Source organism: Erpetoichthys calabaricus, chromosome 9, assembly GCF_900747795.2.
Source record: "Erpetoichthys calabaricus chromosome 9, fErpCal1.3, whole genome shotgun sequence".
Lineage (NCBI taxonomy): Eukaryota > Metazoa > Chordata > Cladistia > Polypteriformes > Polypteridae > Erpetoichthys > Erpetoichthys calabaricus.
Window position 1 is genome coordinate 110,891,761 of NC_041402.2, and position 25,840 is coordinate 110,917,600.

General features: G+C 39.8%; 1 protein-coding gene across 1 annotated transcript in view; it reads right to left on the reverse strand.

Moving 5' to 3' along the window:
• The window catches only part of pdcd5 (programmed cell death 5), a 149,890-nt gene that overhangs the window by 82,504 nt on the left and 41,546 nt on the right, over positions 1-25,840 (reverse strand). The window contains exon 2 of the mRNA XM_028792658.2: positions 8,145-8,188. Coding sequence (XP_028648491.1) covers positions 8,145-8,188 — 44 coding nt within the window. The remainder of the gene's footprint in view (positions 1-8,144; positions 8,189-25,840) is intronic.

Below are 25,840 nucleotides of genomic sequence, written 5' to 3' on the forward strand. Positions count from 1 at the left end.
CAACTTATCTAAGGATTGGCAAAGGCAAGATGTCAATCTTACCGAAACTGGACAATTTTGTGGCGATTAAAATTTTTCTCATCATGGAGTTGAAAGACACTCCTGGGAGATATTTTCAAAGCCTTCATCATTGTCTGACAGAAGAATGGTCAGATCTCCACATTGTTTATACACAGAGTGATGTAATGTCATTCAAAACTGCAATATATGATAAATACCTAGAGACAGTTGTCAAGCACCTAGATGCAAGATTCCCTGACATGCCAATTATTTCCAGCTTTTCAAAAGTTTTCAAAGCACAAACTCACGATTCAAGCGAGTCTGCTGAAATTTTTTGATCATTACTCCAAAAATGGTAGCCCTCCAATTTTAAAATATGAAAGTAGCAGGCAAAAATGGACAGTTGCGTCAAAAATGATCAGAAGTCAATCATAGAAAGACTTCAGTCCAAAACAGATTTTACTAAAAATGGCAACGACATCAGAGCTCCAAGAGTCGTTTCCAAATTTAGCCAGACTAGCTCATATTGGGCTAGTGATCCCAGTGAGCATAACTGAATGTGAAAGGGGGTTTTCTGCCCTTAGGGCTCATTTATACTTCACGCTCAGAACGTGTACGCGCCCGCATCATGGCTGCCACATGTTTCCAGCATTCATTTAATGCATCCTCTTAGCAGGTCCTCAGAAATTAACGTGACGCGTGCACGAGTTGCATTACCAGCAAAAAGTCAGGGGGGCGCAGTGTGCTAAAAGTTGGAATGTGACATCAGAATCTCTGTTTGCTATCTACATGTGACAGAAAGCCGATTTGTGGATCCTACAAGATCGGTGTGCGCGCTTCGATGTTTGACGAATGGTTCGAAGTGGTGAAGCAAAATGCCGACATACAGATGCATTCATGGTGCTTTTATATTCAAGCGTTGCATATTCCCGATCGTAATGACACAATACATTTTAAAAGTGTCATATAACGCCTTCTGTGCCGTCTTTTTTTCTAGGGCTTCCTCCGGTACTGACAGCAGTGGCAAACAGCAATAGATCGCCACACTGAGCACATTAAAATGTATGATATTCCAACTCTCTGTACAGATTTATACTTGATATCACTTTCATGATGAAATGCATTGAAGTATGTATGTTACATTTTACAGATAAATCGGTAATTATGTTTTACTGTTAATTACACACAAGGGGTGACACGGTGGTGGAGAATTAGCGCTACTGTCTTGCAGGGAGACACATCGCAGATATTTCCAGCCTGGAGTTTACATGTTTTCCTGCTGGGTTTCCACAGTGTGCTCTGGTTTCCTTCCAAAGATATGCAGATTTGGTTACACTAAAATGACGCCAGCATGTACGTGTGTGCTTGCATTCACCTTGCAATGAGCTGATGCCTCGTCCAGGGATTGTTTCAGCCTCGTGCCCAATGCTAGCTGAAATGGACAAATCCCAGGACTGATGGATTTAATCATTAACACTAGAATTACCAGAGTCTACGAAAAAAACTCGTAGATCTGGCCCACCTTAAAACCGTTCTCACCTCTCTTTTGTCTTCTAAATGTGCCGATTAAGAGGAGCAGCGAGCAGCCGGCTATTCCATCCCCCACCGTCGCAGAACGTTCACTAAGTTTTCCCAGCTCATGGCTTGTTTGATTATCTGGGAGTGACTGAACTGCTGGAGTTTTAGAATAGAAATAATAGATCGCTGTTTGGAATACTTGCATTTCATGCGTGTTCCGTTTCTACAGTAATCTGTGTAAACACATTGCTAAAACAGAAACTTTTTCATATTTTAGTAATAAATGTTACAAAATGTAGAATGTGTAAAGCCCGAGTTCCTAAGATCAAATAAACACTTCCACAAAAGCTTCACACACCATATAACAGCTTCCGTGGCGTAGCGCGCTAAGATTTGCTTCTCAGACCGAGTAGCTTTTCTTTGCCTCACAAACATGAGTTCAATTCCTGCTGGGGATAAAGTGTTACTTCTTTTTTTTGTTTTTAACCTCAAACGGACATAAAATTTGTAAATTGGTATGCACCGTCAGTTAATGAGATCGTTATATTTTCATGTGGGATGCTCCTTTTAAAATATTTTTTTAACAATTGAGACTGCAATTAACGTGAACAACTATCCTTATAACTTATTTTTTTCAAGATCCATAACACACAGACAGACAGAGCACTGCGTAATACAGAGACAGACAGGCAGAGATATACAAACAAACAGGGAAGGCACATGTACTGAAAGAAAAAGCACTGAATAAGCTCACCCGCTCTAACATCACCCCTCCCCCCGATCTGGCTCTCTAAGTAACAGCGCAAGTACAGACGCAAACCAAGTGTGATCAAGAGTACTGGTTCGATCCCCACTCACTCCTGTATTTGCCGTTTTCAGTAGTAAGCTGCTCTTTTGTTAATATTATACAGTACACACATGCACTTGATTTGTTTGCTGACTTGGAGCACCACTGCCTTACTGTGCCACAGAAGCGAGTTCGATTCCCAGCTTTGAAGAAAGTGTTTTTTTTTCCCTCAAACGGACATTGAATTTATAAATTGGTATGCACTGTAAATCGTTAACTTTAAAATGTCAATCGCAGTTATTTCTGTTGATTAATTCATGCTTTTTTACTTAGAGTCAGAACAGGAGCTTTTTCAGCTTATTCAGCTTCTGATCTGACTCAAACAGCACCAGTATAACTTCACACCCAACCTGACGCTGTTCGTTTTCAAATAATATTGCATTACTTCGACGATGTTTTCTGATTGGTACTATTCGCGTCATAAAATGATTTCTTCAAAACGTCACATATATTTGTCTCTTTTCTTTTTTTAAAATGTGCGTTGTAGCACTCAGCAACTGGCCACCTGCATGTTCTTGCGCACACTAAACAAGACAGCGCTATATGCAATCATCAGATTCAAATGTTAAGTTATATAGCACAGAATGGAAATCAGCAGTTCTTAGCATTCCACCATGCAAGCTGTCATATCAACCGCCTACTGTAACTTGCTTTCTTTTTTCTTCGGTTATAGTCTGAATAAAAGTGCACTTGTTTTGTTATACTTTTACATCAACATATGTTCCTGTGTTTGAGCTACATGGGCATGCTAAAAAAATACACGTATAATGCCACGAAAAGTGCATGCAGACACTTCAGTTCGCAAGCATTGGTACAACAATGCAGTCACAAGTACACTGCAGGGCTTTAGCGCGTTTTTATGTGAAAACAGCAGTGTCAGATGGGGAGTGTCTGATGATTGCATATAGCGCTGAAGTTACTGCTCTTTACTATGCTTTCCTCTGCATGTCCTGGAGTACAAAAGAAACAGCATACAGCAACATGTGGGGACTGGCAATATTGGGGGAAAAAAACACGCGGTCGTATGTATCGTGATACACTGCAGAACTATAGCGCGTCTTTATGTAAAAACAGCAGTGTCAGGTGGGGGGCGGCAGGGATGGATCCTGAACGCGACTGAGACAATGAAAAGTGAATTTTAAAAAAATAAAGCTAACCTTTACAAATATCATAAATTACACCAGCTGTTACAGACTGAAATCAAATGTATCTTTTTATTCTAAAATAGTGAAAATAAGAACACTTCTCAAATGGGAGTTGTGCAGGATCGAACTCATGACCTTCTGATTCCCAGTCAGCGACTGATACTGTTACGCCACGGAAGCAGCAATAGTTAATTCATATCAATGTCTCACACTAAGGCGGGTTTTTTTTGGCGGTGGCTTTTTTTTGTACCTTTTGTGAAAGTGTTTTCTTTGATATTTGGACTTCAGGCTTCATACATTATATAGTTTATGCCTACATTTTGTCAATTGCTACTAGAATATATAACACGTTTCTGTTTTAACAATGTGTTTACACAGATTACTGTAGAAATGCAACACATATGAAATGCGTGTGTTTCAAATAACAATCTTATTATTTCTACTGTAAAACTCCACTTCACTCCCAGGTAATCAATCAAGGCAAGAGCTGGGAAAAGCCTGTTTACGTTCTAAGTCGTTGGGGGATGGAATAGCCGGCTGCTGGCAGATTGTCTTTATCAGTACATTTAGATGACAAAAGACGCTGGCGGAGAGGTGAGAAAGGTTTTAAGAAGCGATTTAAGGTGGGCCGGATATACGAGTTTTTTCATAGGCTCTGGTAATTCTAGTGTTAAACATCCTTTTCAGAGATATTGCGGTCAGGTGTCATCAGAATTTAATGGGTGTTCCAGGCAATTCACAACACAGCAAAGCCAAACCTGTTCTCCCTGTGATAATATCTCGCACTGCCACCTGGTGGATTCCTCCAGATTTATGTAAAGTACGCGCACAAGTATAAACAGTACAACGCTTGCGTAGCAGGAGCGTCCACTGCAGCATGCGTCGCGTAAAGTATAAATCCAGCCTTAAAAGGATCAAGACACGTTTGAGAAATCGCATGAATCAAAGCACGCTTAATCTCTCCTTGGAGGGCCAAATCCTGAGGACTTTGTTTATGGAAAAGCTGCAGACAACTGGGCCTCTAGGAAGAAAAGAAGAGTAAGTATTTAACTGAAGACACCTTCTGCATATGCAAGTTGGCTTCTTCATTAGGTTTCCCATACTTTTTTTCATTGTTTACACTTTTCTTCCAGACAGCGACAATACCTGTGCCTCTTGGTTTATGTCATAACAATTGTTATTTAAAATTTTTGTTAGGGTTGCAGGATCCTGAATTGGATACTTCTTAAATTTAATAAAAATATTCTGGCACAAGTGTCAAACCTTAAAAAAGGAAGTCATATTGAGCATTGGAAAATAATCTTATATATAATTTGCCAGTCTCCTCACTCACTCACGTCTGTCCGAAGCCGAATGCGCAATCTTACGTTGTCGAAACGGGCTCTTTGTCTAGTTGTTAATAATCCTCTTTAATAAAACCCCTGTGTGCGTCCAGTGTCCGTGTGTGTGTGTCTTCTGGAGAAGTGCGCATGCGCGGGGCACACTGCGATGCTTCAAAGGCTGCAAGACAGAGAGGGTGGGGCCTATAAAATATCACGCGGAAGATCCAATCGGATTTCGGTAAATGAGGTAAGACCTAAAACAGAAAACCTGAAAAATCCAATCGGGTACTGAGACGCACAGACCAGCTTCCCCATTGTTGTGCAAGTGTTCACTCTGAGGATGTCAGATTTGTGATGAAGAAGCTTGATCCGGTAAAGTGTAAAGTAAAAGTAGATTTATTTTTGCGCACATTACATCAGTTGCTGGGGAGAATCTGCTGATTGCCCACTGTTGGGACAGAAAATTAAACACATACCCTTGCCATTTAATATAGACTGTTCCTACTAATGTTTATGGACTACTGTTCTAGTGTCCGTTATTGTAACGGGCTTAATGTCTAGTTAACTAATAAAAATATTGCACATTTAAATTTTCCCAACCACCAAAATTCCCCATCCTGCCCCACCCAGCTACTTTTTCATGCCACCCGGCTGGAAAAAATTTCTGGGGAGAACACTGTTGGGTATGCATCAAACTTGTAAATCTTATTCAAACGCCCAACATCAAAAAAACAACCGAACCATTGGGCTTTGAGACAAGTAAGATTGGGCTCCACCAAATCACTTTTGTTTGGACGCATAACACTTAACTAAAGCATCTGCTGAACTTTTTTGTGTATCGAGATTATTGTTGCCTCTGGCAGGGTATACAGGGGAACCGGTACGGTGTTACAATCTTGTGTTCCACAATTGTTGTCCAGCCAGGCACGGCCAAAAAGAAAGGAGTTTCTCTCAATCAATGATAGTAATTCCGCTTTGAGTGTCAGTTAAATGCTCGCCTATAGCGACATCCGTTTGAGGGACATCTGCAGACATGACCATGACCTCTCGCATGGTTCATGCCACTCCTTCAGCAGGTTAATATGCAAACTTGTACAGGATGCCACAACCCTGAAATCCTAACTTTATAATTCTCGGGGGATATATGCTCTCTGATGACTGCCAGGCCCAACCACTCAGCCTGAAATTTATGCAGATCTAACAGAAACAACACCAGCAACCGATTCCCTTCTTAAACTTGTGAAGTTTACTTGTCTTGTCGTAATCAAGTTTCTGTGCCTCCTACTCACAGGAGCAGACAGTCTGGAAATCTGTTCCTGCAATGACAAAACTCGATCAACAAACCTTCCCCGCTCTTCTCAAAAAATGTCTAACACACCGTGAGATAGGCGGCCAAACAGTAGCTCAAATGGGCTCAGCCCAGTAGACTCCTGAGGAGACTCCCAAAGAGCAAACAGGACAAGGGCACTACTGTATCCCACAAAGTCGGGTCGTCGTGGGCGACTCGTCGAATCATCCATTTTAGGGTTTTATTAAATCGTTGAGTCAGACCATTCGTTTGCGGATGATTAACCGTGGAGTAACTGCTTAATTGCAAAGCTTTTGCATAACTCCTTCATGATGCGAGACAAAGAGCATGCCCTGATCAGTCAAAATCTCGCGAGGAATACCGAGATGCTTCTCCAACAGAGCAGAAGTCTGCTTGTCGCAGCACGGTCACTTCTGGGTATCTTGTGGCATAATCAGCTAATACAAGCATATACTGAAAGCCACTTTTACTCTTGGGAAGCGGGCCAACAATATTTAATCCCACCCTCTCAAAAGGGACATCTAAAATAAGCATCAGTACATTGGGTGCCCTGACGGGTCAGTGAGCAGAAACTATTTGACAGTTGGGAGAGGCCTTACATAATTACTGCACATCCCGGCCCATATCCACCCAATAAAAGCGTTTTGAAATGTATTCCCATGGCCCCCGAAAGCATGACAGAGTAATTTTTAAAACCTTCTCCCTATGCTCACTTGGCACTACCAACTGCTCGATACACCCATCACACATGCAATCAGAAATCACCCAATATAGAAAATGATCATTAAGTTAAAAAAAAAAAAAAAAGTGGTGTTTTAAAACGTGGGTCCTCTCTCTCTCTCCAAATAGTACGAGTCATTTGCAATGTGGGTTTGTCTGTATGCAAAATCCAAGATGCTATCAGCTCGTCACAGGCAAGCAAATTCAATCTGGATGGCAGTCTCTGCTTCCTCTGTGTCCAATGCAGCATCGCACTCGCCTCCCCACTGCTACTTCGTTTTTGTCCAGGTCTGTATGGAGTGTCCGGTCTAGGGAGGCTAAGCTGCTGGTGCGTGCGACAGCAGCATGGAAAAGTCTGCCAGCTGTCCTGGGTCTTCACTTGAGGATCCATCCCCCACCCACCAAAACATGAGGTGGAGTCTCAGTACTTTAGCAAAACCAGCTATATTAAAACTTGAAACAGGAACAGCAAGGTTATATATTGTAGCGGGAGCTACCATTCTCCTATACACAGCCAAAGCAAACAAACATAGTCTGGGCTAGGTTAGTAGCCTGCATTTATAATGTCCCTTGCATCACCCATTAGCAACAGGTGTGTATAACGTAATCTTGATCAGCTTGTAGTTGTTTCTATGGCGCTATGCTGCTGTACTGCAAACTTGTAGTTGCCTCGGCAACAGACAAGCAGTCCTTCACAGACAAGGCAGTCTTGCTTCTGCATGTTGTCCAGTGGTTGGGGGGTTGGCGTTGGGAGGTCCTAAAAGAGTTTAGAAACCTCACAATATTCTAAAAACAAAATTTTCCTAAACATAAAAAGTATAATTTACTACAAATGCAGTGGGTTTCTGGCTAGCCTGTGGGCTACAAATCCATTTAACCTGCTTATCCAGAGCAGAGTCACAAGAGTGCTGCAGCCACTCATAGCAAACATAGTGCAAATCAGAAACACCTGAACAGGGCACCAGTTCAAACACATATATCCCCACATACACACTAGGGTCAATTTAGCAACATCAGTTCACCTAACCTGCATATCCTTAACTTGGTTAAATTAAAAACACATTTTGTCAGTCCCTTTGGAACTCACTTTATTTAGCATTGTACTTATGCTTGACAGTCTAACACAACAAAATGCAAAAATGGTATGAAAGAAAAACTGGAAGTGGCAATTACAGTGCACATAATTTTATATTGTAGCATCTCAAACAAATGACTGCCAAGCAGTAAAATACACTAAGCACAGCATTTGTGTTCTACAGGAAGAGCAGATAAAAGACAAATACCTTTGTTTTGTTTCTTGCTGAGACTGTTGATCTCCTGGGGAATCCTATATATTTGTAAGAAAAAAAAAAAGTTAGCTATAACATTTACAGCTAGCTGTAATTCGTTAATTCATAAAGATCAATTTGGACTGTTTCCAAGGATTCATTTTGTGAAATTTGAATATTTCACATCTTAAATATGCTTATACTGTTTAAAATACAAAGAGGACTATTTCATTTATGTTAGGTAGAAAATCCCGGAGGGGACTGGGCACTCTCATGGCCTGGAAATGCCTGCAGATTTTATTTTTTTCTCCAGCCGTCTGGAGTTTTTTTGTTTTTGTTTTTTCTGTCCCCCCTGGCCATCGGACCTTACTCCTTTTCTATGTTAACTAATGTCTTATTTTAATTTCTAATTTTGTCTTTTATTTTTCTTTTCTTTTCTTCATTATGTAAAGCACTTTGAGCTACTTTTTTGTATGAACATGTGCTATATAAATAAATGTCGTTATACTGTATGTTGAAGTATTAATATTAACATCAATCGCAAATGAGGTTAGTTAAAATGTTGTGGTTGTTAATAATAATAATGGTGTATTTGTCAGATATTTATTGTACACGAATGTGTGTCTACTTATCATTTATCACATACTCCATCTATATAATAAAACATTAACATTTGTGTGTGTGTGTGTGTGTGTGCCTAGTCCTTATTAGCAATCTGTCTGGTCAGTTTGGCTTATGTGCGATTGTTCAGTTTGACTTTGGTGGTGCAATCGAAAGACAAAGTACAAGTGTTAGACACACAGGAATGTGTAAAAAGTGTAGGAGGCACGCCGAGAGTACAAGTAGTATAAACGTGGACTGAAAGGTGAGCAAGGAATCTCAAAATGTCAGTCTGTGAAGCAGGCTTTACAGAAAACACATTCAAGATAGGTAGCACAGGGTAAGAGACGTTCAGAAACACATGGATACCAAGGAAGTGCAGTGAATGTACACAGAGGGAAAGAGATATCAGATGGTTTTAAATTTATCATCTTACCTGCTAGTATAATACAAATTTATTTTTGTATAGCCCAAAATCACATAAGAAGTGCTGCAATGGGCTTCAACAGGCCCTGCCTCTTGACAGCCCCCCAGCTTTGACTCTCTAAGAGACAAGGAAAACTCCCAAAAAACCCCTTGAAAGAAAAAGAAAAAAAATGGAAGAAACCTTGGGAAAGGCAGTTCAAAAAGAGACCCCTTTCCAGGTAGGCTGGGCATGCAGTGGTAATCAAAAAGAAGGGAGTCAATACAATACAATACACAGAACAGAACAAATCCTCAATACAGTATAAAAAATAAAAGATTTTACAAATACTAATAATAATGCCATGAACCTATGATGGAGTGTTTCTGATCATCGGTAAACAGTTGTGATCAGGTTAGTGTGCAAAAAACAGATGTGTGAAAAACAACCCTCAGAAAATGCTGGTTATAAACACAATTGACTTGGAATACTGAACACACTGCATGAAATATCAAATATATTAAGGACAATTCATGCCACATACCGTATATACTTGCAGATAAGTTCTCCCACAGATAAGTTGGGACTGGATTTTACCATATAATTTCTGATATTTTGTAATGTCTGTCGTATAAGTCGAATGCAAAAAACTCATGCTATTGGTCCAAGAGATTATGATATGCTAACGCCCACCTGAGAGAGCAACCACGGAGCACAATGCCTTTTTTTTTTCTTCTATGTATTGTGCCTACGTGACCACATGGTGATAAAAAAAAACACATTGTTGCTTCGGAATAGTTTGTGTATCTCACCCTCATACACCTTTATCATAAAAGCATTTCTTATCTACGATGGAGCGTTCGATCAGAAGAAAATACGAAGCTGGTTTTAAATTAAACATCATTGAAGTAGCGAAAGAAATTGGTAACTGCGCTGCTGCAACAAAATTTGATGCGTCTGAGAAACTGATGCGAGATTGGAGGAGGCAAGATGATGTATATTAAAAAAAAAAAACTGCCGCATTTTTGAACAGGCGTACAAGTCGGGGTCTGATTTTATATATCGATTTTTTGGGTTTCAAGACCCGACTTAGACGAGTACATACGGTAATTGTCGATGTTGACCCTCACTTTAGCTAGGGATTAATTTAGCAAAAATTAATGACACTAAAGAACAGTAAAATGTATTAATTTTTATTGATCATATAAATTAAAGAATAAAAATATAGCTTGGCCCTGTGGTAGGCTGGTGCCCTGTCTGGGGTTTGTTTCCTGCCTTGCGCCCTGTGTTGGTTGGGATTGGCTCCAGCAGACCCCCCCGTGACCCTGTAGTTAAGATATAGCGGGTTGGATAATGGATGGATGAAATATAGCTTGTTAATTTGTCTCCAACGATTAGTTCTGCTGCAATTAAATCAATGTAAATTGACTCTTCAACTACAAATGTACACCTGTTCAACTGCGTGCTAACGCAAATATCTAATTAGCTAATCACATGGCAGGAACTCAATGTTTGTTCATTGTGTAAAGACAAGTGGTGCTTCAAAACAGTACAGCATAGGACAAAATTACAGTTACAATGCTGTAAAGAACCCACTTACACTTGCTTAGTGGTTCAACAATAGTTACTTTAGTATTGTGAGGATGGCTAGCTTGAGGAATTCATGCTAGTGACTAGTGTTTGAGCAAGAGTTAGAGGTACTGGGCTCCAAATAAAAATTCACCTCAAGAAGCCAGTGGCTCCTAAAAGAAAAAAGTTAGGAGTCAATAGCTTTGATTTAGGTGCCAAATAATAAAATGTGAGAAATATTAATCATTAATTCTTTTACATTTCTGACCTCCATGTATGTGTGCTAGTGCTGGGCGGTATACCGGTTCATACCAAAAACCGTTTTTTTATTTTTATTATGATATGGATTTTTCTTATACCGCAACACCAATTTAAATTGCCTAAACAACGTTTGGAATGTGGCGCAGCGGGAAGCTGTTTAAAGGGGACCTTTTCACTGGTACACCGCTAAACACATGCCACAGACGTGTTGCATGGGGGCTCTTTTTCACTGCTACACCGCTAAACAAGCATACAACTTAGTACATGCGTTAGTAGAGGTATTCCGAAAATGAAGCTGTAGCAGACGATAAAGTTGAACATGACGGACACTGCCTTTTGCTGGAAAAAGGAGTCACATCTGTTGTCTGGAGATACTTTGGATTTAAAAGGTCGGATGTGGACCATTATGTTCAAATGTGTGAATACTGTTTCTATACCACTGGATAATACTGCAAGCCAAGTTGTATTTTTTTCAATACTGTGTAATGTACCTGGGTACTGTGTAATAGTGTGACAACATGTTGACTTTATTCTCGCCATTTCCACTTTAATTTTGATGCTTATGACAATCTCGCTTGTCGAGATTAAAGTTGACATGTCGACTACTCTTGTAATTTGTTATTAAAGTAGAACATCGTAAACTAAACTTAATCTTAAAATGAATATTTAATTTACTAGATTTTCTCAAACCGCGTCATAAGTTATGTAGCACATTAAATGCTTTGTTAAGTGTTCCCTGACCCAGTTGTTAATCACTGCACTCTTCTTAAACTGACTTCCTCTTGCACTAACAGGAGGCGCAGACAGCACACAGAATACATTAATTTCATGATATTCCTGCTCCCTGAACATTTAGAGTGCCAAGATAAATACTTGATATAATTTTCATGATGAAATGCATTAAAGCATGTATTAATCATGTGGGGGCACGGTGACATGGAGGCTGCACTGCTGCCTCGCAGCAATGGGGTCCCGGGTGTTCCCGGCTTTGAATTTGCTTTTCTGGTGGGTTTACTCGGCGTGCTTCAGTTTCCTTTCAAAGTCATGTAGGATGGCGGGTTTTGTTATGCTATATTGACCCTGCTAGTGTATGCATTGCTAGTATTCACCCTGCAATATGCTAGCGCCACGTTCAGGATTTCCTCCCGTCTTGCACAACCCTGAATGGACGACATAATTAAAGATGTATAACGAAAATTTTTTTTTTTTTTTTTTTTTAAAGTTCTTAACACTCCGTGGTCTAAGTTTATAACAAGTTTTAATTTCACAAGGACGTTTATCGTGTGGTGATTGGTTATGTGGAGAAAGAAAAAGTAAGGATAGGAACTGGGGGTTTAATACGTCAGAAAGAGACAGCACGCATGCAATAAAGAAAGCCCGCTCAGAAGAACATCCATTGAATTCTGTGTTCGTGTCTTCGACCACCAGATCATGAACCCAACATGTACACAATATTTCAGTTAAACCTGTGTGATACCCATTCATACATCCAATTTTCTGGAACCTCGTCACATCTGCCATAAAGTTCTCTACACTGAACGTACACCTGGGGAACCCTTACGGCGAGGGAGCAGCACTATCGTGCATGTTTAATACCTGCTTTAATGCACTTCATCATGAAAAAATTATCTTAGCATTCTACATTTTCAGAGCAGGAATATCATGAAGTGAATGTATTCTGTGCAGCAATCGCCGACACTTAGTGCAAGACGAAGTCAGATTAAGAAGAGTGCAGTGATTAACAACTGGGTCAAAGAACACTAAACAAAGCACTTAATGTGCGACATTAACTTATGACGGGGTTTGAGAAAATCTAGTGAATTAAACATTGATTTTAGGATGAAGTTTAGTTTACGACATTCTACTTTAATGACAAAATAAACTACGAGAATGAAGTGGAAATGTCGACTTTAATCTCGACAAAGTTTTTTTTTTCTTCAGTGTCCGTATTTTTTTTTTTTTCATCGTGGCCCTAATACGATTCCGTAGGGCGATACCACAAATAGCATTATAAATGCAAGTTGCTGTTTTATTATTTATGTATATAGCTTAGCTTGAAGCAACGTCCATATTAATGCAGTTTGCCTTAATGATGGTTCAGTTGGTAAAGATGTCATCACCAAGTTGCACTTATTTTATTTTATTTATATTTGGTGAATACTGTGTAATGCAACTGGGTTTAAATCTTGGAAGTAATAGTATTATTACTGGAAGTTGCACTATTATTTTATTGTTATTATTTATTAGTTTAATTATTATGCAGTTTAATAATGGTAAAGTTGTTTAAAAAGTCATTTTAACATGTCAGTGGACAGAGATTGTTAGCATTAACAGAAAATATTTTTGTAAACCAACTACACTGACTATTTATTCCTTTTCTAAGACATATTCAATGCAATACAACTTTTGACAAGCACCTCTGGATATGTTACTAAGTCTAAATGCCTCGTTGGATGGTTGAAAATTTGTTGTCAAAATTTTAGTTTAAGATGTTTGCAAAATTTGTTCAATAAAAAGGTTCTATATTTTGACTGCAACTGTCATGCAACTTGATTCCTTCTCTTCATTAGTGCCACCCCCTTGAAAAGTATCACTTTATGGGGCCATGCAAACCTGTATTAATACTTGTGTGCACATTAAAATGTTTTTTTGTACAATGTACAATTCTCTTGACAGTGGAATAGGTTATTCTTAGCCAGTAATTGCAGTGGAAATGTGGTTAACATTCACTCATGCATGGGAAATAAAATAACCCAATACCGTGAAACTGGTATAACTTTGAAAAATACAGTGATATAGAATTTTAGTTATACCACCCAGCACTAATGTGTGCCTAATTTTTTTTTCTCCTGTGCTTCTGTGTCCATCTTGATGATTTAAGTAACAATATCATAACTTTCAAACTATGTACAGTTACTAAGAACAGTGTATTTTACTGACCATCAGAATCACAGTCTCAGAGGCCCATCCAGTGTAATGTGGTCTTCTTTTACTCTTGTTTAAAAGTGAGCCAAAGTTTGACACAGGGCTCGGGATCAAACTGATCAAGTGATGTGCCTTCTGTACTGATCAGACTAAATCCAAGGTTAAGACACTGAGCAAATTTAGCACTTTTGATTTTCCTCTGTAATGAAAAGCCATGTTCACAATGAGCTGCCGAAATAGGCAAAACAAGCATGAACAACAAAATGCTGGGCCCTATGATTTCCACGATACAGAAAACACTGATGGAATCACAGAATTAACGCATAAACACGGATTTTAGATTTAATAACGTAAATGTGGAAAATTTAGAGACTGAAGGGGTGACTGTTACAAAACTTCAATATATTAAATGATTGAAAAATCCATTTTTCTATCATTCAGATACTATTGTCTAGTTTGTTGTTTTTCAAGCGAACACAATTCTTCATAGAAACTGAATAATGCCTCTATGCATTTCCTGAATGTTTTCTTGTTAAAGACATGCAAATTAGCTAGCTACAAGAGACAGAAATGTTGAAACGAGAAGTATCAGATACCCTAATACATCGAAAAAATTAAGATACATGAGCTTAACTTCAAAATTGAGGACACATCAATATCCTGGGGACTTTTATGACTCTGGACAACTTTTCTGCAAGTTTTGCCAACATACCATAGACTGGACACAAAAACATACTTGTACAGAATATGTCAAATCTAAAATCCATCTCAAGAAAAAGGAGAAATTAAGATCAAAAAGTGTTCCCCTTCAGGTAACAATAGAGGAACCAAGAAAATCTTCAGATGCAAGACGGCAGGAGGCGCGCTGCCAGAAAATGAAAGTAGTCTTCGTCAAACTCATTTGCCCTGTGTGTTCGAAAAAACATATGGACAATGTTCTGTGAAAGATTTGTGGCACGAAAATTTATGTTGCAGTTCTCAACACAGTGATAAGTGAGTAAACATTTGGCTGTATGGTAATTCTTTTATGTAAGAACTTCTAATTGTACATGATGTATTAACTGTAAATCATTTAACAGATTAAATTACATTTAACCAATATTAATCGTTCCTGTAGAAAAATGTTATTAGTGAACGGAACTGGTTAACGGGTTCCCTTTAAAAAAATTAAAGAACAATGTTTCTGGAATTAATAAATGTTTTGCCTCGCAGTGACGAGGCATGCAAGGTCAACATTTGACTCTTCCGTTATGAACTCGGCATCTACAAACCTAGGCAGAAGAGCTGGCTTCTCCTCAGATGCCAACGAGCCTTTAAAAGTGGGTCTATTTTTCGGTTTAACTCCCGGATTTAGCGTCTTCCAGATTAGTTTGCTATTTTAAGATAGGCAGTAGATGCACACGTGCATCATTACATCTGTAGCTTCAATTTGTAAACATTTAAGAATCATTAAAAATATATTTACAGAAGTACAATTATAGGTACTTTTAGACAAGTACTTTTTGGCAGATGTTATTAGCTTTATGGAGAGCTGCAACTTTTCCACAGGCAGTACTTTAGTCACTTCATAACAACCAGCTGAATCTTAAAGACTCAGTGGTTACAGACAATGCATCATATACTGTCTGAAAGTATACCAGGAGGTTTTAACTCTTTTAGGGCGGATGTCGACTTTTGTCGACAGGAGGGGTTGAAGGCGAATGTCGACAAAAGTCGACATCCAGGGATAGGGGGCGACAATCAGCTGTTAATGGCGACAAATCTCACTGTCACGTCACAGGCATTCCCTCTGTGCTTGGAGGAATACTAGACTCGTTGATTTGGCAACTAAACCTTACGTGTGCGTGAGTTGCGAAATGTAAACAATGGCAAGATGGCATCGACATGTGAAAAGGGAGCGAAGCAAGTGCAGAAAAGAAAACACTCGGCAGACGATGTTTTGCGCATTATCGCGGAGTCGGACTCTTGATTTTTCAGAATTGGATTTTATTGGCAGTGATCAGGAGATCGAGCAAGAGAGTGAGAAGCAGGCATCAGCTGATCAGACACCAGCCGATGCCGCGCCAGCGGATATGCTGCCAGTTGAGTGCCTTCGCGCAGCCAATGCATGTACGGCAAGGTTCGCATGGGATAAATACACAGACATTGATCCGTTGAGAGCCGATCTGGCTACCGGAGTTTACAAGACGGCATGGCTTGCTGTTGGACACGACAGATCACCAGCTGCTGTACTTCAGGCTGCTCTCTCCTGATGCTGCTTTTCAGCTACTGTCAGACGAGACAAACAGGTAGGCAGAGATTTTTTTTGAATCGCGGGCTGCGTTTGCATCGCATTCTCGTTTTTCAAAGTGGAAACCCACAACGAAAGACGAGGTGAAGCGCGCTGTGGCATTACAAATAGAGATGGGACAGAACTGGTGATATAACTTCAGGGAGCATTGGTACAAACGTGTTTTGTCCCCTGGTGGCTTAGGTACATGCTGCTGCAAAGTTTTATTCACTTCTGTAATAAACAGAAGCAAATCCCATGGGGTGAGCCAGGCTATAATGCCATACATAAAGTTCATAAAGTTTCAGAAGATGAAAAGAGGTGACAATACGGTTTTCATGCAGGCAGAAAACTTGGTGGCAGTGGCATGGAACGATGGCAAATGGGTGACTTGTCTCTCTACAGTACACACTAACAATGTATGTGAGAAAGTGCAGCAACAGACAATTGAAAAATAGGCACCAAAGCAACACGTATTGTAAGGAGTGCAATGTGGCAATGACTGAAATTGGCTGCTTTGAGCGAGATCAGACTTTGCTGTGTAAAATATGTGATATGTATGTGAAACCAGAATATGCAGGCTCATACAACATGTAAGACAGTAACATTTGTCAAAAGTAAATATTTTTTGTTGATTTGATATGTTAAACAATTGCTTTGTGTTCTTTTTTAAAAAATGTTAGTTTTTGGAAAAATATTCAGTCCTGCGAGAAAAGAAACAAAAAAAAATTAGCCCTAAAAGAGTTAAAAGGGGTTACAGTAATCCCTCGCTATATCGCGCTTCGCCTTTCGCGGCTTCACTCCATCGCGGATTTTATATGTAAGCATATTTAAATATATATCGCGGATTTTTCGCTGCTTCGCGGGTTTCTGCGGACAATGGGTCTTTTAATTTCTGGTACATGCTTCCTCAGTTGGTTTGCCCAGTTGATTTCATACAAGGGACGGTATTGGCAGATGGCTGAGAAGCTACCCAACTTATTTTCTCTCTCTCTCTCTTGCGCTGACGTAGGGGGGTGTGAGCAGGGGGGCTGTTCACACACCTAGACGATACGGACGCTCGTCTAAAAATGCTGAAAGATTATCTTCACGTTGCTATCTTTTGTGCAGCTGCTTCCTGAAACGACATGCTGAACGGTGCTTCGCATACTTAAAAGCACGAAGGGCACTATTGATTTGTTTGCTCCTTTGAAGAGGAAGATATGTTTGCATTCTTTTAATTGTGAGACTGAACTGTCATCTCTGTCTTGTCATGGAGCACAGTTTAAACTTTTGAAAAAGAGACAAATGTTTGTTTGCAGTGTTTGAATAACGTTCCTGTCTCTCTACAACCTCCTGTGTTTCTGCGCAAATCTGTGACCCAAGCATGACAATTCGCGGATTTTCTTATTTCGCGGGTGGCTCTGGAACGCAACCCCCGCGATGGAGGAGGGATTACTGTATACCTAACAATGTATTCAACCTGCTTGTGTCATGCTATCAGTTTGGTGGGAGGCACCTGGCAGCACTATAAATACTTCAGTGAGGCTGCATCACTAGCTATGTGGGTAAAGTCTGCCTTCTTCAAAAAGTCAGAGACAAGAAGGTTGCCCATCTCATTTGCCTTGCAGAAAGAAACTGTGCTGGCCAAGGAAAAACAAAACAATGAAAACTGAAAATCAGTATTGTGAAAAACTAACAATATTGCACAGAAAGACTTCCCTCAAACCTTTGATCAGATGTTTTAGCAATATCAATTCTGTTTGTACAGTCCCTTCATTGGATGCGATTTTCAACAAGGCTTCTTGATATCAGTTAAATTTAAAAAGTGTCCATCTCATTTTCTCCAAAAGAGGTTAAATCACTTGCCCATAAATCATGATACAAGATTGAGAAACAACAAATGATCATTGCCCCATGTGAGCTTCCTTGCTGTGTATTACCCCTCATATTTTCAAAGTGACTTTTCAGTTTCTTAACTGTAACCTCCGGCGTTTTCACAACATGCAATTGAAGATCATCTCTAAAGTTGGCGAGACTTGGGCTTTTGAGTAAGATATTCAAAAGGTAATGTCTGTATTTGTACTACCAACTGACTTTCCCCACTTTTTAGTTTTGAGTCTGTCTGAGATCTGTGACAACACATTTTAATGCTGAGCAAGTGGTTCTAGCCTAGTGTGCTGAAAAAACTCCTGTAACTTTACATTTTTTAATGGTCTATCTGACATGCCCTAATAGCTGCTGCAGCCTGAGGCAAAAATCAAAGAATTCTTCAGTAGTGTAACACTAATCTTTGAGATTTCCACAAACAAGAAATGGGAAAAAGTGACAAAATGCTACAAAAGGCAATCTTTCCCATTTGCAGTGCAATGTGCTTTGCTTACCCTTTAACGATAGTGTTTTTTGAGCTTGTAGCCAGGTGTTCCATATGGTGAATCAATACCTCTACCATGGCATCAAACAGCAGAAAAACAAAGTGCCCAGTAAATGTGGATCAAGCAATGGTGGGTGTTCACTGTAGAAGACGTTTGTACAGAGCAGCCTAATTCAACACAAATCACTCTCAGATCATGCTTGCTTCTGGGGCTGGTATGTTTTCCATATCAGCTGTAGTAATTAATAGACTTTTTCAATCATTAGCTGTCCAGTGTTCATTTTGAAAGCAGAAGACTGGCGGCAATCATTTCTACGGCAAAGGCCTAGTGAAGGAAATAAGTGTCTCCTTCAATGGATGGGACAGAGGGACATAACAGACATGAAAGTGATATAGAAGACTTCCTTCAATCTTTTTAAATAATTTTTGGACAATTTATAATTCCACTATTCATCATGCAAGCAACAGGCAGGACGACAGGCATTTTCTACAGCTCTGCACCAGCCATGGACAAGACGAAGAGTAGCATGCCCTGCAAATTGTGTCAAAAGCATGTTCCCACAACAACAGGTAATACCACTAATCTTTTGTACCAACTGAAACAGTGCCATCCTTAAGAGGATGTGGAATGCAAGACTTTACAGTTCCAGACCCAAGCAAGTGCTGCACTAATGGGGATTTCTTGTGCCCCTCTATATTTTTTTTTTTTTTGCCTTGTTTCTTAATGTAGAACCAACTAGAAAGAAATAAATACTATACCATTTGTAACCAGGTGGAAAATTACGAGAGAGAGAGACAGAGAGAGAAATATGGTACAAAGAGAGATATATGTATTTAACTTGTTTTAAAAGGTAACATTCGTTCCCAGAAATATAATGTATAACCCTGTACACATATATATTTAGGCCAGAGAAGGGCATACGGACATCATAGCCAAGTGGGAGAATGCGGACAAATCAGATGTCCCATCCAGCAGCTAGGAATGTCAGTGGCATAGTGACTCCTCGGACGTCGTGCTGGGTCCTCGTCATTATAAACACTCACATAATTACATATTCATAGAATTCATGTCAGAATTGGCTGGTTATTAACACATTCACAAACTGTAACCATATTGGTTGAGCAGACATCAACACTTCCCACAAAAACCTTCTTGTGTCCTTCACATGTTTTTTGCCTATCTTCCTAAATTGACTTGCAGCTGTCATTTATCAATCTCCCTGGCAGTCACTCTCTCAGCTGAATTGCATGGATTTGTGAAATACATTTCCCGAACTACATTGGCATAAATAATCTTCTTGCTGTCCAAATTTTTTTCTTCTTCATAGGAGGTTTTGTTGAACCACTCTTTGTCTAATCCCTCACCTAAGACCAGTTTGCCTTGGGTGGCCTTAGCAGAGGCAAAAGCCCCAGACAACAGAGCTCCTAGGACCATTGGGACACGCAAAATCACACCTGGAAGGGTGTGATTGGGAGAAATGGCCCCCCCGATCTGAACCCGAGCGGTGTTTTGTTATTGGACTTCTGTGCTCGTCACGGATTGTCCATAACAAACACCATGTTCAAGCACAGGGGTGTTCATATGTGCACTTGGCACCAGGACACCCTAGGCCTCAGTTCGATGATCGACTTTGTGGTCGTGTTGTCTTGGACAATTAGGTGAAGAGAGGGGCGAGAGCTGTCAACTGATCACCACCTGGTGGTGAGTTGGCTTCGATGGTGGGGGAGGATGCCGGTCAGGCCTGGTAGGCCCAAATGTGTTGTGAGGGTCTGCTGGGAACGTCTGGCAGAGTCTCCTGTCAAAAGTAACTTCAACTCCCACCTCAGGCAGAAAACACGCAGTTACTGATTACAACCGCAAGATGGTATGCGAATGAATATGAATAATGTTAAATCAGTACCACAATGTTTTCTAAAATGTACTATACAGGTCATAAAATAAATAATTCCAAATATCATATATACCTAGGTCTGTTTTTTTTGTCAGTGCAGTTTTGACATCATGGACCATAAAGCGCATACTAATTCAGCGTAACCAGGAACACTCAATAAAACTGAATAAAAATAAATCAAGTGACAATGAGATAGGAAGAAGGGAGATTCACCAGCATTTGAGTGTCAGCTTTTATCCATCCAGATCAGAGAATTTTCAGTTCGGTTGTCTGTGGCGTATCGGGTCCACAGCTCAAGTCTAAAAGACCACTTTTAAATAAATAATCACCGCACTCGCAGCTTAGAGAGGGGGCGTGGTAGTGTGGTGGATTAATTCCCGGGGAATTTCTGATGCGGGCGATCCTCGCTTAAGTGCACAGGTGAGGAGTCGTCCGCATCTGTAATTGTTCTTGGGAGCTGCCAATTGCCACATCTGATCCACGTCCCCGTAATAAAGAGAAGCGCGAGACAGCTAGAAAGAGGAATGAAAAAAGAAGAAAGATGTACAGAGGTTAGAAGTAGAAGGCGGCAGGAAGCAGCGAGGAGAAAGCCGGTGCATGAGTGAGTAAAAATGAGTGAGCAAAAGCTCACAGGCAGCTGAGTAGTGAGCCTGGGTGTTTGGCTGGCACCCAAGGAGCAGCCGATTGTGGCCACTCTCGCTGAGCATTTTGTGAAGAGAATGAGTAACCAGAAGGAGGATGGCTCGCTGCATAAGGCCAGTGAAGGCAGCGAAAGTCAGGACTTGGGAAATGAAGTATAAGGCGCATATATACAATAAGTTTAAGCTTAAAAGATAGGCTTTTCTAGTTGGCATATTACTGGTAACTTAACACTCCCCACTTTCTCAAAGTACTTTTCTTATCAATACAAGCACACTGTAACCAAGTGTCTGCTTGCAAGCTCTGAGATAAACAAGGACGTTACTAACTTCACTGCACTCTTTGATTTAGCGCAGTCACATTAAATCACAGCTATTACTAATTATTACAAATCCCTTCTTGTTCCTGTGCCTTTGCAATCCTTTTAAATAAAAGATATAGAAACAGATTCTATAGGCCGAGAAATGTTGCTACTTTGTAGAGCACACAGATAAAAGTTAGTTTGTTGACAAGTTCTTTCAGTAATATCAGATTCTAAATCAGTCTCACATCTTTGAACAGTTTCAGAAAAGAGACCACAGTTGTATCTTTTTGTTGATGTGTCCAATCCTGAAATTGCTGCAACACTGAATACAGTACTACATCTCATCTTCACAGACGTGTTTGAGTAACCTTGTAAGCTTGCCTTGTTGTCCAGTATATCTAAAACACCTGTCTAACTTTTGTACACTAGCCAGAAGCTGTGTACCTTTGGGTGCTTTCTCCATCACTGCTGGTATAAAAGCACTTGACAGAATAGTGTTAAGAATGTGTGAACTATAGTTTAGTCTGGTGTAGCTCTGCAAGGCAGTGATTTTGTATGCTCCTTGGTCAATACTGGTGCTGTGAGTTATACCGAAAAACGGTTTTTATTTTTGTTACGATATGGACGTTTCTGAAGTCGCAACACCGGTTTAAATAGCCTAAACAATGTTTGGAAAGTGGCGCAGAGGGAAACTGTTTAAGGGGGGATCTTTATCACTTCTACAACGCTAAACATGCATGCAAAGGAGTACATGTGCTAGTGGAGGTATTGAGCGGTGAAAAAATGGACAGAGAACATTCCAAAACTTAAGTTGTAGCAGACGATAAAGTTGAACATGATGACACAGAAGAACTTTTGCTGAAAAAAGGAGCCGTGTCTGTTGTCTGAAGATAGTTTGGTTTTAAAAAGTCGGATGTGGACCAAACAACTATTTACTGCAAATGCTGTCGAGCAAAAGTTGTCGCTGGAGGTGGCAACACGAGCAATGTGCTGCACCACCTTAGCCGCAAACATGCTTTAAAGTACCATGAATGTATGGAACTAAGATTGGCACCCTCCACATACTCAGGTAAAACTGAAAAAGCTGGAGGACACTCGAGTCAGACGTGTTTAACAGAGGCCTATGACAAAAAAAGCAAGCGGTGGATTGAGATAACCAATGCCCTTACAATCCATATAGCTAACGTGTCAGTGGACAGTGATTGGTAACATTAACAGAAAGTGTAGTTGGTTTACAAAACATTTACTATTTATTCCTTTTGTAAGACATGTTCAGGGCAATATAACTTTTGACAAGCACCTCTGGATATTTTACTAAGTTTAAATGCCTCTTTGGATGGTTGAAAATAAGTTGTCAACATTATAGTTTAAGTTGTTTGCAAAATTTGTTCAATACAAAGGTTCTATATGTTGACTGCAACTGTCATGCAGTGTGATTCCTTCTCTTCATCAGTGCCACCTCCTTGAAAACTATCACTTTATGGGGCCATGCAAACCTGTATTAATACTTGTGTGCACATTAAAATATTTTTTGTACAATGTACAATTCTCATGACAGTGGAATAGGTTATTCTTATTGGAAAATGTGGTTAACATGCACTCATGCACGGGAAAAAATAATACCATTTAATACTGTGAAACCGGTATAAAAATTTGAAAAATACCGTGATATACAATTTTGGTCATATAGCCCAGCACTAGTCAGTACCAGTTAATTCCGAAAACTGAGTTTTACAAACAGTAAAGCGCAGATATTTTCAGCAGTTTTAATTGTGCTTGCATTCAAATTGAGGTCGCAAAAAGCACTCTTGACACAAGATAACACTTTATTAATGCCTGAAGGGAAATTTGAGTGTTCCATCAGCTCACAGCAAAATATATACTGTAGATTAAATAAGTAAAATATCCAATAATATAAGGTGATAGATAAAATAAATAAAAATCATAAAACACCAAAAATAGTGGTGTATTACCAATCCATGGTAATAAATACAGTGCATTATCTCAGTACAGTGGAACCTCGGTTCACGACCATAATTCGTTCCAAAACTCTGGTCGTAAACTGATTTGGTCGTGAACCGAAGCAATTTCCCCCATAGTATGTAAATACAATTAATCTGTTCCAGACCATACGAACTGTATGTAAATATATATATTTTAAGTTTTTACACACAAATATAGTTAAATAAACCATAGAATGCATAGCGTAATAGTAAACTAAATGTAAAAACATTGAATAACACTGAGAAAACCTTGAACAACAGAGAAAACTAACATTGCAATAGTTTGCACTATAACGCTACCAAACCGTTGGCTAAAAACACTTATTTTTTTTTTTTTTTTTTAATGAGTTTTAAGCACAGGAAAAAAAAATGAACATTTGAAAAAATCCGTAATTTAATAAACATTGCAACAATGCGCGCTACGAACCGATCGCTGTAAATAGAAGTGAAAACAAAATCAAGCCCAGTGCATTCTTTAACTGCCTTCTCTACCTTATGAGTCCAGCCCTCTCTCTTGCAATGCCTGTGTGTGTGTGTGTGTGTGTGTGGCCCTCTCTCGCGCTGCCTGTGTGTGTGTGCGCGTGCGGCCCTCTCGCGCGCTGCCTGTGTGTGTGTGTGTGTGTGTGTGTGTGCGCGCGCATGTGTGTCGCGAGCTCTCTGCACAGGAAATGCACAGGGAGAGACTGAACATGTACAAACCGAAAGGGAAACTGGCTCATTCGTATACCAAGTGTGTGGTCGTGAACCGAGGCAAAAGTTTGGCGAACTTTTTGGTCGTAAACCGATTTGTATGTGTACCGAGACGTTCGTGAACCGAGGTTCCACTGTATTATAATATGTGCAAAAAACTGATATATAGGATGACCAGTAACCACATTTAGTGTCTAGTAATGGATAAAGTAACAGTGATTACAAAGTCTGATGTCCCATACATACAATTCTTGAAATAATCCAGTAAAGGATACGTGAATTAAAGTCCAGAGCTGTATAGTCTGATAACATCAGGAGCCTCTTGCAGCAGGGGAGGAGCAGTCTGGTGCTCATTATACTCTTCTGACCCTGCAGCAATTTATGGAGCAGACAGGAGGGAATCCTCTAATAATGAACACCTTTGCAAGCATCCTCCACTCTACTATCACTTCCACAGTGTCTAGTTTCACCTCGAGTACTGAACTGGCCTTAATAATGATCTTGTTCAGTTTGTTAGTATCCTTGGCTGTGACACTGCTGCCCCAACACAACACAGCATAAATGATGGCACTCAATACCACAGACTCACAGAAAGTCCTCAGCAACAGGCCTCTCACACCGAATGACTCCCCACCCCCCCCACCTACTTCAATTCCGGAAGAAATATAAACAGTCTTGAGGACTCATACAGCATTTCTATAATATATATGAAAACATTGTAAAGATCCTTCCTTTCAAAGATCCCAGAGTACAAAGGGAAAAGAATCTCTTAGCTCCACGTGTGCAAAGCATAAAAAATATTAAGTTGAATAATTGTATCAAGCACATCGGTCTCTCTGTCCAAAATGTTTCCAGGGCAAGATCCAACCTGCAAATGTTGCAATCGAGCTCTAGCATAATTGGGTCATACATTTTGGGCATGTACCAAATTATCATCCTGGACCAAAATCTTTAAATGCCTTTCAGACAACCTTAGTGTCACAATCTGTCCTAATCAATTAACAACTGTGGTTGGTGTACTCCCAGATGGGCTTAAAGTGAAGAAGGACAAACAAACTGGAATTGCCTTTATTTCACTATTGGCACATAGACTTATCTTGCTCAACTGGAAGAATCCTAGCCCACCTCTTTAAATTCAGTGGGTAACTGATATTATATACTATTTAAAATTAGAAAAAAATCAATCCTCACTTAGAGGATCTGCTCAAAAATTTAAAACTTGGCAGAATCTAATCAGTAACATTTTAGAATAAGCATTTGTATTGGGGGGGAAAAAAGGATTCCCCCCCCCCCCCCCACCACCTTCTTTCTACTCCTGAATTTTTACTCTGGCTGTTGGCCTTGCTTTCTCTCTCTTTCATGGGTAGGGGTGGATTTGAATTTAGTTTTGCCAAATTTAACTCGCTTATATGGAATGTTACTTGCTTATAAAAAATTCAACAAAATGGTTAAAAAAAACAACCAAAAATGAAAAGTAAAATGTAAATAAACATTGGCACCACCTGCTGCTCACTGAATTTTCACTTTGCATGTTGAGACCCTGAAAATTCAAATAGCGTGGGTCAATGGGTGGGGCCTGGCAATTTTCCACAATTTTGTCCTTCCTTTGCTGTAGAGCCACTTTGATCGATCGAATACTTGTCACTTTCACCGTGTTCAATTCACGCATTTTTGATCTTTTCACCCCTGTACTGTGAGCTTCACAGCAAAACTGTATCACAAAATCTGAAGACCACGCATCATTGTACTTCTGAAGAAAATAATGTGCAATTTAATTACAATATTTAACATGACAGAAATTAG